The sequence below is a fragment of the Zosterops lateralis genome (genome assembly GCF_965231275.1).
Source record: "Zosterops lateralis genome assembly, chromosome: 1".
NCBI lineage: Eukaryota > Metazoa > Chordata > Aves > Passeriformes > Zosteropidae > Zosterops > Zosterops lateralis.
Window position 1 is genome coordinate 139,991,723 of NC_139762.1, and position 13,357 is coordinate 140,005,079.

Genomic DNA, 13,357 nt, shown 5'->3' on the forward strand with positions numbered 1-13,357 from the left:
AGAGAAAAAAAAAAAAAAGATTAAAAAAGAGATAAAAGAGAAAAAGAAGAGAAAAAAAAGGGGGGGGGGGGGGAAGGAAAAAAATAGAAAAAAAAAAGGAGAAAGAAATAAAGAAAGAAAAAAGAAAAACTTTAATTTCCTGATCGTTTTCTGTGACACATCAAGTACCAGCTCAAAATGCGAATTTCCCATCCTCTTTCCCCATGACGTATTTGCCCCACGGTTTTCTACTGTAGGTATTAATATCTGAAAACTAAACAGAAGATAAAACCTCAGCACATTTTTCAGCCATAGTTGCAAGTAGGCAGAGCAGGAATATTTCTCCCAGGGGGCCATGCTGGAGGCTGGGGGAGCTCCAGTCCTTAGTGCAAAGCAAAGTTGGTCAACAGCTGTACAGCTTGGGGGACTAATTTGAAGGCAAATATTGATATTTCTGAAGAGAATGAGGCATTGCTCCTGCAAACAGATCTGTACCTGACTGTGGAGATTTGGGCTGAGACAACGCTATTTCTGCACTTCCCTCTGCAAGGGCTCTGAAGACCCTATTCCTGTCAAACTGACCTTAAAGGCAGACAGGACAAAAATTAAGCAAGTAAATTTTCTGGGGTATGATCTCTCCAATACAGGGCTTTACTCTCTAAACAGAATTTTTGCTTGCTTATATTGACCTGCAATCCTGCAGCCCAAACACTTCTCACCTTCAAGAACTTTCCAGCTATACCCAGACACCTGAGTGAGGCAGCAAGAGCACCGTGTCAGAGCAACCTGTTTATCCAGGGGACTCTGACAGCTTTCCTAATTTGAGTGGCTTCGGGTGACAACGTGAGAACTGCATGAGTCACCAGAGCATCCCCCTCGGTGGCGACGAACGAGGTCACATCTCCATCTTGTGGCTGGAACACCTTCATCTGCACTGACAGCTGCTGCAGCCCCAGCTACAGCCAGAGCTAAGCCAAAACCACTGTGCAGTGCAGAGGGAAGATGCCTTCAAGACTCCCCAGAAGAATCTGCTTGTCCCAAAGCCAGGAAAACTGTGTGACTGTATGGCCAGAAGGGTGACATCACTATCTGTTTAATATTTCTGGTGATGCAACTCCTTAGCAAGAATCAGAAAGCAATGTCAGAGGAGTTTGGGCCTTTGGATGGGAGGATGAAGCATCACACAAGAGATTCAAACTCTCCTCAGCCAAAGCAGTTTGCTTTGGGCTCTCTCTAGGAGGCAGGAGGTACCTGACTTCCTGTCCTGCAGAGTTCATTGCCTGTAGGTGGAGAAAGTCTCTCCCCACATGCCTGCCCTGACCAGGGAAGGAATGGGCCCAAGGGCAGATCCAAAAGTTCAGCCTTGCTGGCCAAGGCTCTACAAACCCTTGTGTGTTGTGGTCAGTGTAAAATCCTTCCTGTTTCTGAGTGTACCAACATAAATTAGGGAGCATTTTCTCAGGATTTTCATTTAACAAATCTCAGGGCAAGAGATATGGAGAGTTCATAGGATTTCAAACAATGTGATCTGTAGGCACGTGGGAAAGCACTGATCAGAGGACAGCTACAATCTGCTGGTAAAGAATGCACAGTGCACAGGATAAAAGCCACCTGAAATCAAGGGCTACCTTGATTCTTGCATTGAAACTATGATATTACATGTTTTTAGAGCAAAAAAACCTCCTAGAATAACTCTCCCCAACAGCAGCTGTCACAGAAAAGTTCCAGAACTGCCAACCTGATTTCCAGGGCATCTCCTGGGTGCTACTTACACCTGAACAAGCCAGAGGTGGCCAGCTGGACGCCCAGGAACCTCCTCTGCAGGATGCGGTGGAGGCGGCTCTCCGTGAACGTGCGGGGAGGCTCTGCCACGGAGAAAACCGTGTCGTAGACTTCATCCAGCAGCAGCTCCAAGCCTGGAAAGACACACTTTTAGCACAGGGACTGCTTATAAGACAGAAGTCATCCTTATGCCAGAGGAACAAAGCTGGGAGACTCTCAGGAAAAGGAAGTCCAGTCCTGTAAACATGTCAAAGGTGAAGTTATACTGCATAACCTTAAAGCACCACACCCTGCACCCCGGGTATGCTTCTTTACCTTCATACCTTAACAGCTACCAAAACAAGCAGGAGAAGCATCCCATAACTAGCTATATGTTGTGATTTTGTTAAGTTCAGTCTGCACTACAGAAATTGATGGAATTTTGGAAACAGACCTTACCAAAACCAACTACAAGTCATTTTGGTTACATACTAAAACCCAAGACATTCAGTAGTTTCTCTGAGTGCACAGATTTTTTGAGAACCTCTTTCTTTTCTGGGAATTAAATGTTGAAGTTCTTATCTATCATCTAAATTTCAAACTATTGGCTTTGTATTTTTCCCCTTTAAAAAAAATTAAAAATTAAAACCACAATATCTAAAGAAGTCTCAAAATTCTCAACCTCCTTATTCCTCCTTGGTGAAAAAAGAACATTCTTTCTTCTAAAGCATCCCATCAACTATTAAAATGCCTAAATCCTGAGGTTAAGAGAGAAGAGGATGTCCCTGCTCATTGTAGACAGGTTAGACCAGATTTCTTTCAAGGTCTTTTCCAACCCAAACAATTCCATGAATCTACCTAAGCAAGAAGAGAAGAGTTAATTCTTCAGGCCCTTTATATTCTCCTGGATTTGCTGATAGGACATGTCAAATATGACACAGCTTTCCAGTATGGGTAGAAAGTGGACATCCATAAATCCTATTTTCCACACCCCAAAGAGGACAGGATTAGCTCCCAGGCACCAACTCCATTCATTGCAGACTGAAGCTCTGCTCAGGGTGGGATTTCACTAGTGAGCTCCAGCCCTTCCCATGGGCATTACACTGGTCACATTGGTCTTACCCCTTGTGAGATTGAAATTGAACTTCCAAATGAATCTGAAGACTGATAGTTGTTATTTGTCCTTTCCCTTGGGAATTCAGTACCACCCAGATGAAAGGATGAGGTGCTGGAAGGCACTTACCTGTGTCTGCTAACTCCCTCCCCAGGCTGTCCACACAGTAACAGTACCCAGAGATCTCCGGGAACGTTTCCCTCACTGAGCTGAATTTTTGGAAAGCCCTTGGGAGCCTGGAAGAAAGAATTGTGTGCTGTGAAGAGCCCAGGGAGGCCTACTGACCACAAGAAAGTATCAGCTGTTTCCTTCCTGATTTTGAGGGAGAAGGATGTCTGCAGAGCACAAGGCCAGTAAAAAACGCTTCGGTCTCCTTTTGGCAACCAGGCTCTGACATGATCCAGATTTCTGTTTCAGCAGGATTACAACTCTCCTAAATGCCATTTTTTTTTTAACCAAATGGGATAATCTCCCTTCAAACCGATTTCTGAGCCTTCCTAAGCATGTACCCAGCATCTAACTCACTTTCAATTCTATTCTCACCTTCGGAAGCCTGTCAAAGAGTGTAAAATAGATGGGTGTTGGCTTAATGTTATTACAACACCCATTCATTAGCTCCTACCACAAATCTGCATGAGATGGCAGAATGCCTAAAAAAGCAGGTTGCTTCCCCTCCCTCATTTGCCACGTACAATTTCTGCACTGAATTAAGTATAAAAGCTGATAAAAAAAACCCTTGCTAATATCTTTCATTTTCAAGGCATTGCTCAACAGATTAAGGAGAAGAAGAAAGGGATTTTAATGTGCAACAAGACTGACTTTGGCTTCTGGAGATCAAAGAGATGGCTTCCAGTGTAATATTCTAGGAGCAACAACAGCCAGATTCCAGAAAAGCAATTATTTAAGAAAGAAACTCAAAAGGGTCCAAGTTGGAAAAACCATAATAAATGTGGTCTTAACTGACAGACATCCTAGGGTTTCTCCAAGCAAAAGATAAGTTTTCCTAGTTTCAAAGTGCCAAGTTCTAAAACAATCGTATTATTTTACGGACACATCCTCTTACCACGAAATAGTATAAAGGTCTGGTGTCCCAGCTGGACATGGCTTATTTGGAAAAACCTGGCAACAGAGAAGTGGAATTTTCTGCTCAACACCTTCAGAGAGTTACACAAATTAGGCTTTTTACCAAGGATGGACAATCAGCAATAAGAATATTGGTGGATTATATTGGGCACTGATTAACAGGGGAAAGCCAATTCACAGCCACCCTATGAAACTGTGACCAGGCTCAAGTCAGTGCCACACTCCAGCAGCCTCAGGGACACTCTAGAATGTGTAGCCTGAGAACAGCAGTGAAATGCTTGTCTGGCTCAGAGCTGGTGCTCAAGTGAGCAGAGCAAGGGGCCTTTGCCACTTCCAAGACTTTGCCTGAAACATAGAACATTCTGGGTTGGAAGGAACCTTAAAGACTATTTGGTTCCAATCCCCCTGCCATGGGCAGAGGCTGCTCCCTCTGGACCAAGTTGTTCAGGGTCCCATCCAGCCTTGGCCTTCAACATTTTTAAGGACGGGGCATCCACATTTTCTGTAGGTAACCTGTGCCATTGCCTCACCATTCTCACAGGAAAGAATTTCTTCCTAATATCTAAATCTAAACCTACCTTCTTTCAGTCCAAAGCCATTCCCCTTTGTCCTAACACTATGTGCATTTGCTAAAAATCTTTCTCCACCTCTCTTGTAGCCTCCTTTAGATATTGGAAGGTGCTATAAAGTCTCCTGAGAGCCTTCTCTTCTCCAGGGTGGATTCTCTCAGCTTGTCTTCACAAGAGAGGTGACTCCTGGGAGCTGCACCATCTCCTGTCAGGAGAGCAGATGTTACTGCTTCCACAGGACATCAAAGCACAGCCTTGGGAATGCACAAAGCAGCAGCACCTCTGTCAGAGGAAGGGGCTGTAACCTCAGGGTTGTCCCAGTGTTACCCTGCAGTGCTCCTGTCTCAGAATTTGTACCTCCCTGTGTAGTGCTGGTTTGCTCTGGCACCCTTCCACATCTTCAAATTAAAACTCCACTGACTCCCTCCACTTTGGATTGTCAAATCCTGCTCCACTGCTGACACTAGCATGCTGAGAGAGATCAAAATGTCACACTTCAGGGCACAGGGGGACTTCTGCCAGCATGAAAACAATACAATTTAAAGTATAAACATATAAATAGCATATTCCTATAGTCTTCAATGTGCACATGGACATAAACAGCTTGGAGTATTTTAAGACCTTTCAGCTCCTCTGGATTATCATGCACTATCCACTGCCCAATCAGGAATTTGATATTTTTTTGCACTGCTCATGTCCCTGGAGCTCATCACCTCAGCATCTCAACCTCTATCTGAGCAAAACAGAATTCAGTGGAAAAACTCTGCCTCCTGCTTTCTTTCATTCTCAACATTAAAAAGTCACACACACAATTTCACTATTTTTTATGGGGCAGATGAGTAGTAACATCTTATCATTCTGGTTATTTTTGTTCCAAATTGAGAGTAAAGCTAAATAAATTACAAACAAATATAAATTAGGCCCACACAAACAAGAGGGCAAGATTTTTCTCGCCTTATGTGGAAAATCCAAGTCTTATCACATTTTTTATTTTCTCAGACTCTTAAACCACAGCCATCAAGATGAGTAGCAATGACATAGAATCCCTAATTTTTCAGAGCCAGTCCAAACCAACTGTGACTACATTTAAGTTATGGATAAATTAATAGTGTCTCCATGTGTTTCAACAAGAATGCTCACACTCAACAATACAGAAAAATAAATAAATGTGAAGTTGTTTGACTTCAAAATATGAGTCGTGGCTTCCAGCAAAGAAAACTCACTACTGATTATAGCAAGAAAGCAAAAAAACCCTTCCTTGGCTTTTGATTTTTTTTTATAATTCCCATCAATCTGCTATAGAGTGTTCTACATGGGTGCCTATCCAGGCAGGATCTGCACACAGTCCATGCAAAAAAAAAGAAACAGCAGCCAAGCCCCCCAGGTGAGGCAGGAAATTTGGACTCATCTTTGTTTTTGGAAGTTTTCTGTTTGGCAAAGTCTTAGCTCTAGACTTCTGAGTTTCCCTTTTCCCTATTTCTTTGTTTGGAGGAGGTGGTTTAACATACTGGCTTATTCTGGAATATTTATGTAGGTCTAGGGAAACAATTTGGAAAGAGAGTTACAATGATATTTCCAGATTTCAGAAATCAGTCTGTGGAACCAAAGCAAGTTTCTCCGCTGGTTCCATATGAACATAAAATAAGGGTTAAAATCCCTGTTCAGCTACAGTCCTTTGCTGTGGAACTCATCCCTTCAACTCTGCATTCTGCCCTGCTTTGGGGAAGGAATAATGACATTTCAGGCAGGAGTAGTGTGAAAATAAATATAATAATGACCTGAGATACTCAGATATGATGGCAATAGGTTAAGCCAATGTCATAATTAGAAGGTAGACAGCTGGGACTGAAATGATCCTGCTGTGAGTAATTACATGACATGGACAGAAAATAAATCCAATCTCGCAGGTCTTTGCAGGCAAATCTCCCAGTGGGAGGAAAAACATGTCAGTTTAAAGCATTGATTTCTCCACTGTAATTGCTTTCTTAGCATTTCAACACTCCACAGACCAATAAACAAGAAAGCTGGATTATTTCAGGTTCACAAAAATAACCTCTCCTGAAGCTCTGACAAATTCGCACTGTGAATTCAGACTTGTCTTTCAGTTTTACTTATATTAAAAAAAAGAAACCCCTCCAAAGAGCAAAACTGACATTTACAATAAAATGTCTTTGCTGCTACAGAGCCGAGTCACAGTGAGATGTTATGTTTAGTGCACTGCCCTCCACCAGGGAAACTGGTGCTGACTGAAGTGCCCAGTCAGTGGCACTTCACGAGACACTGAAAAGTTTCTCTGGAGAGTCTGAACACCTGCACCAAAACAAACTCCTCTCCCATCAGTGCCCCCTGCCCAGCCTTTATGTCTCCATCACAGTATTAATTCCCAGCTCCTCCACAGGACAGCAGCTTCCTGCCTCCACACACAAGGATTTGATCCAGTGTTCTGAAGCATTCCCCAACCCTCTGCAACCTCCTAAAGCCGGTTGTGCACCAGCATAGCTGTTCATCACTTGCTGTTTCACCCATGTGAGCAACCCTGGCACTGCTTAATATTTAGGCAGGCAAGAGGTTCTCATTATCAGGTGGAACTTCATCTTTGTATGTTACTTGTCCATCTGCTTTCATCCCCCATATGGAATTGTCTTTTATACCTCATATATATACATTCCTTATGCATTTATCTCATTTGCTCTTGTCTGTCTGCCTCAAAAGCAGCCCTGGCTACTTTTCCAACAACAGATCACAATGTGGTCTCCAGTGCTGTGCACGGACACTCCAATTAGACTGCAGGGATTTTATTTTTTTTTTTTTTTTCCAATCTTCAGATTTAATTCAGAAGAAAAAGGTTTTTTTCACTTCGTCCATTTTTTAACAGAATATATCACATGTGCAGTTACAGAATAAGGGCTCCATGTAACAAAAATCACAAAAAGGCAGCCAGATGTTGCCTTGAAGGGGGTATGCAGGATTCCCTTCCTGATTCAGAAGCCTGAGCTCTTACCTGTTGTAGCTATGAACAAGATCAAAAACACTCATGTCTGTTGTGTTGACAAACTTGCACTGCACAGGCAGAAACTCCCCATCTGCTGAGCACTGTGGTGGGCTCTTCTCCCCAAACCCATGCAGGATGCGACGGTCTCGGATCTCACAGTTCCCTGGACCTAATGAGGAAAAGAGATAATGTTTATTTGTATATTAACTAACCACAAACAGCTGAATGGCCACCCTGTTGTTTAAAAGGGTGTTACATTCATTACATTGAGCAGGGACACTGAGGGGCATCATCTTGTTTTTATGGACTCAGTAATCTTACTGGTCCCTATTCACACCAGGCCTTTCAAACCTACAAAATCCATCATTTTGTTGAATATTACTTACACTGTGCCGGCCTTCCTCTTTGTCTGGTGCCATAAATTTCCATTCCTTCTGGATCTACACACCAGCACTGCCCCAGCTCCATGTCACACTGCACCTCATCAAAAGCCCCTGAATCCAGGCACTGAGGGATGTAGGAGATGCTGCTGCTGTTGATGTATCGGCTCACCAAGATCCTCTGCCTTTGCAGCTGGCAAAAAGACAAGCCTGCAGTACCAGAGAGGGGCACTGTTAGAGGAAGGTTCTTGCTGGCCACTGAATTATTTATTGAGGCAACATCTGAATTTTCTCAGAATGAGAAGTTCTAAGTCTGCCACTCAAGTGGTATGAGGACATTGATAGACTTGAGGCTACAAAAATTGATATAGAAAAGCTCACCACAGATGGGGTTGAAGCTCTCCAACTAAAAAGCCATTATATTAAATCAACTTTTCATTCACAATTTGTCTTACTGGGACCTTAATAAATACAGACATCCAGGTGTATCAGGTTTCCATGACAAGCCCTGAAGAAACTTCAGAATTTCCACTAGAAAGACCTAGCACATTATCACAAACTAGAATCCATCGAAGTCTGGGGCTAGCATTTTCTTGATTTCAGCAGTTCAAATGCAGATTTAAATGGTTCTTTACTCAATCTGAGCAAAAATATAAAATTTTACTTACAAGATATGGGATATCCATTCTGTTTGCTGCCAGGAACCTCAACACCATTCTCATCTACACACCAACAGGAAAGACCATCCCTACTGCACTGGACTGTCCTGAAGAAGATCACAAGTAACATTTTATTTTGTGTGTGTAGAGTCCTCAGTCAGTATCAGACATAAACAACACCATACAGCAAACCAAATCACATCAAATACTTTAAATACTTTAAAATCACAAATAATGGAACTAGCAAGAGCTGCATTTCTGGTGACTTTGATCAGTGGGAACCCTTAACTCTGGTAATTCTCTAAATTCTTCAGGAACTGCAGGTATGTGAAGTCATTGAGGAAGCAAGCAGGTTGGACAGAACCCTAATTCTGAGATTCATCAAACATTTTGAGACAGTTTCTAAGTCAAATCTAGAATGGTCACAGCTGCCACAACAGGCAAAAACAAGATAATAATAGAGAAATTACAATCTGTACTCAGCCTCAGTTTTGACTAGTTAGCTTCTTGCGCCTTCAGGCAACATGCAGCTCCCTAAATCACTGTTCTCTGGGTGCTTTGTAGTTCTTTCACTGCCTTTAGAAGGAAACCTGACTGTGCCACTAAGGAGGGTGGATAAGTTCTCAGTCACTTGGCTGAGCTGTGCCAGCTGGCACACACATTCCCCCATGAGCACGTGTAGGGAGACAACAAACTGCAGCACACTGCAAACTGCACCAAGTATTTGACATGCAAATAATGCTGCTAAGATTAGTCTGTTAATTTTGGAATGACCCCTTAACCCAGAGATTACTTCCAATAACAAGGAATTCATTTGGGAGAGGTTGGATCTGCAACATGGCTCAGTGAAGTCCCTTCAAGTCTCCTGCACCCCTCATCCTCCAGTCCACTGATACACTGGCTCTTCAAGACAGGCTAAAACTTTCATTAGCAATGAAAGGGCACATCATATGGCAGGGATGAATTACCTGAACTGGCCATCCTCTGAGCACTGAGGAACATAGGCCTCTCCTGCTGAAAAAGCCTTTTCCCTCTGAAGTTCACACGGACGCAACGGTTGGGATTCGGTCTGATACTCTGAAAACAGCAAGAAGATAAACACCTAAGGGTGGTCTCACCACAAAACCATTCTTATCAAAACCCTGACAGTGCCAGTGCTGCAGGGGAACAGTCCCAGGTTCAGGGGTGTTTTCCCATCTCTCCCTGTATGCATTTCCATGTAGCGAGGTACTGAACAAATGAGCTGCTCTGCCAGCTGCAGGACGAGCACATGGTGGAGATGGTCATGAACCCCTTTCCCAGGCCTGTGTTTAGTTAGTCTCACCTCTGTTCTGTACTGGCATGGCTATAATTTTCTGGTACTTGGGGTTCTTTATTTAGTTGTGCCTGTGACCACAAAAGGGCCCTTTGCATAACCATACAGACCACTATTAAATTTTCTGAGTAATTATCCTTTATTGAAGCTAAGTCACTCACTATTTCACCAAAAGGAGAGGTATTTCTTCTTAATCTCATGAAAGTTTTTAAAATAATCATTTTCTAGCAGCAGCATCAGACTAATTCATATTAGGAGCACTCTCAATTTTCAGTGGGGCAAATGATCAATTACTGAAGCTACCTAGCAAATTTTTTAATGCATTCAAAGCTGCATTTGCTGCTGTTTAGGATGTAGAACGCAGAATGATGAAATTCAATAAATTCTTTTTTACAGAACAGATTAGTTGATCTGACACTTCCTCATCCTCAAAATATGATGAATGTCATACTCTTAATACCATGGATTAGTTTATAAAAATACAGCAAAGAAATCCACAGGTACAGCAATATAGTCCAAATGTTTGCTTAAGCCAGTAGTTGGTCTGAGCACAATCACACACTGTAGTGCAAATACATTGTAAGAATTCTGAATGCTTTTCAGCCTGAAATAATTTGCAACTCAAGGAACTTCTACAGCTGCAGATGGCTCCTGTGCTTCTAATGTTTTTCAATCACATCTGTTTCTGTGAGTTTTTACTGTCTCCCTCAAGACCATGTGAAAATTTTCATTAGACTGCAAAATTTCAGGTGATCTCATCTATAGACAAGGTCACATAGGCAAAAAGCTTCCCATTTTCACCTCAAACATCAGCTGCTCAGGGATGTATGGAGAACCCTGTGTACAGTGCTAGAGAGGGTCTACCAAGACATCTGAGTTAAATGACTAATTATTAAATGACTAATTATTAAAATCACTGGTTGTGCAGAACTATCAAATTCAGGCCAAAGAACTGTAGGCAGCACTCAGACTATCCAATATCTTTAGGTACAAGCCTAAATTAGATGATGGCACCTACAAGTAGAAGATGTGATTGAGGAACTTCACAACCCTGCGGAAGCACCTTTTCTTACCTATGATCCTCCTCTAGCCTTTGAGAATTCACTTTTTTTTTTCCATCCAAAATCCAGGTGTACAAACTCAGGTAAGCCTGACCACTTAAAGATCCTTATAGTTTAGTGCTTAACCAGGAGCCCAGCCTTAGTTTGCACAGCACACAATAACCAGCTAAGTTTGCAGCATGCAAGATTCAAGGTCATTATATACTTCATCAGGACAACACACAGAGCAGCACAAAGATCAGTCACCCTTGGACACAGTCAGAGGAAAAGGACAAGTGGACTTACCGAATATATTGGCTGTTGCTATGCTAATAAAGCAGCAGAGGGTGCAAAATGGGATGGAGCCCATCCTGCAATGGGAGAGCCTCATCTCCTGTCTGTGAGGCAGCTCTGTGCACCCCACAGAGCCTTTGCTGCCCTTTTGTAGTGCCCATCACGGGGGTGGGTTCACTTCTGTGCTGCTGGCTGGGCACAGAATTGGGTGAGTGACGCACATGATGCTTCTGAGCAATCTACAAGAGGCCCCTTCAGCTGGAGCTGCCCTCCTGGCTGCCCTCAGCCAGCTCTCATCCCTGCTCCAGGGAGCACAACTGAGCCAAGTGGCAGCAGCCACAGTGGGTGGCAGGGGGGTCAGTTATTCCAGCAAGTAAATTGAGCATATTGCTGTGACCCTGGGCAGAACTCTGGCTCTCACCTGCCCCAGGGTGCAGCCAGGCTCTGTGCTCCCTAATGGAATTGCACATCTTTGCATTCCCAGAGAGCTGAGCCTGCTGAGGGACAGAGCAGAGCAAGACCTCTGGGCGCTGCGCATCAGGAGGGATTATAACTCGTAATGTGGTTATTTACTAAGTGAAAAACAGGATGAATGCACCTCACTGGCTAAAGTGAATTGAGGATCAGAGTTAATTACATTCCATCTTCTGCTTTCACTCCCACTTGCACCAGGCACTTTAACAAAGCCAGGTATCTGACAGACACAGCTTCACTTCTTGGGCTTCATCCTCCCAGCTGTAAGATCAGTATGACCATGAAACTTCTTAAGTTAAGAAGTTTTTGCTTCTTAAAAAAATTAGTAGTCTTTTTGCTACTAATTACATGCAAGATCCTCAACATAAAACATGAAAAATATTATTTTCTTGGTTCCAGAACTTCACTTATTAACTGGACACCTCTTGTAACTGTGAGTCAGCATTTATTTGCACCAGGAATTATGAGAACTCGTCCTCACTTGTACAAAGGTGGTTGTATAAATAAGCCCAAATAGTTACTTAAACAATAACAGTATACATTTTAAGCTGGATTAAACTTGGTTCCAATAAGAAATGAGAGCAGCACTCATGTTTGTGATGGGTACTAGACAGCCTAGAAACAATTCTGCAGATACTGTCCCACGGACTAAGATCACAACAGCAGTGATCCAAGCATCCTTCTGTGCCCGCTGTAGACCCCTGCCATGCCACAGTGTTTGATGGATATGGTAAATATGATCTCCAAGAGCAGCACAAGCTTGCTTTAGTATGACTAGGCTTTTAAAAATGAGTGGGACTGTATTTGGAATTTACTTTCAAGCAACCTATTATGGACTTGAGCAAAGTCAACAATCTACAAGAAAGCTCAAGCTGGGAAAAAACGAAGAACATGTGCAGTGTAGATGATAGACCAAAAAAAAGCAACCTTTAGAAGCATAGAGATGACAAATGCTGTGACAGCTCTGATCAAGCAGGCAGAAAAACTGAATTTCTGGATTAGCATAGCATTTGTAGGGAAACATCTATGCAGAGCGAAAGAATCTGACTCAATTTAGCACCAGCATGGCTAAATCAGGAAAGAAAAGAAGTTTGACCATAATGTATATTTCTGACTGAAGGGCACTCCAAGAGCCTCAGGTTTGTGTCTCAGCCCCCCACAGTGGGGCACACACTGGAGAGAAGAGAGAACTCAGCCCAGTGCCACAGACAGGCTCTGCAGGGACAGCAGGCTCAGTGCTTGCAGGCATTGTGATGTTTCCAAGCCAATGAACATCTCCAGAGTGTGTTGGGGGTCTGTGTGTGATACTGATTTAGTTCAGTTTTCTGAAGTTATTTAATAAGGGTCATTCAGGTTCCTTGCACAGCAAATGGGGAGAGGATCTTATTAGGGTTACTACCCACTTTCCTTCTTTATTCTTTGCTATAAAAGGCTGACAACGGAGTAAGGCAGACAGGAAAACAAGAAGTAACAAAGAGCTATTATTATCAGAAAAAGCACAAACTCACAATTATCTACATATTGCTGATTCCCAAGATGATGTTTATTTCCTTCAGAAACACTCAAAAAACAACCTATGAACTACTCAAGTTGGGAAAGAACAGCCAAGTCCTAAAAGTCTCTTAAAAAACTAAGTGAGAAAAGGAATTTTGGCAATTGGCATCACTCAAACCACTTCTAGATGTGCGCCAGACCAA

At 42.8% G+C, this 13,357-nt stretch overlaps 1 protein-coding gene across 1 annotated transcript in view; it reads right to left on the reverse strand.

Moving 5' to 3' along the window:
• Positions 1-11,262, reverse strand: part of TG (thyroglobulin) — a gene marked incomplete at its 5' end in the record, with an annotated part of 158,123 nt that extends 146,861 nt beyond the window's left edge. The window contains 7 exons of the mRNA XM_083860645.1: positions 1,752-1,895; positions 2,984-3,090; positions 7,508-7,667; positions 7,885-8,088; positions 8,547-8,644; positions 9,506-9,614; positions 11,199-11,262. Coding sequence (XP_083716771.1) covers positions 1,752-1,895; positions 2,984-3,090; positions 7,508-7,667; positions 7,885-8,088; positions 8,547-8,644; positions 9,506-9,614; positions 11,199-11,262 — 886 coding nt within the window. The remainder of the gene's footprint in view (positions 1-1,751; positions 1,896-2,983; positions 3,091-7,507; positions 7,668-7,884; positions 8,089-8,546; positions 8,645-9,505; positions 9,615-11,198) is intronic.
• Positions 11,263-13,357: the final 2,095 nt, after the last annotated feature.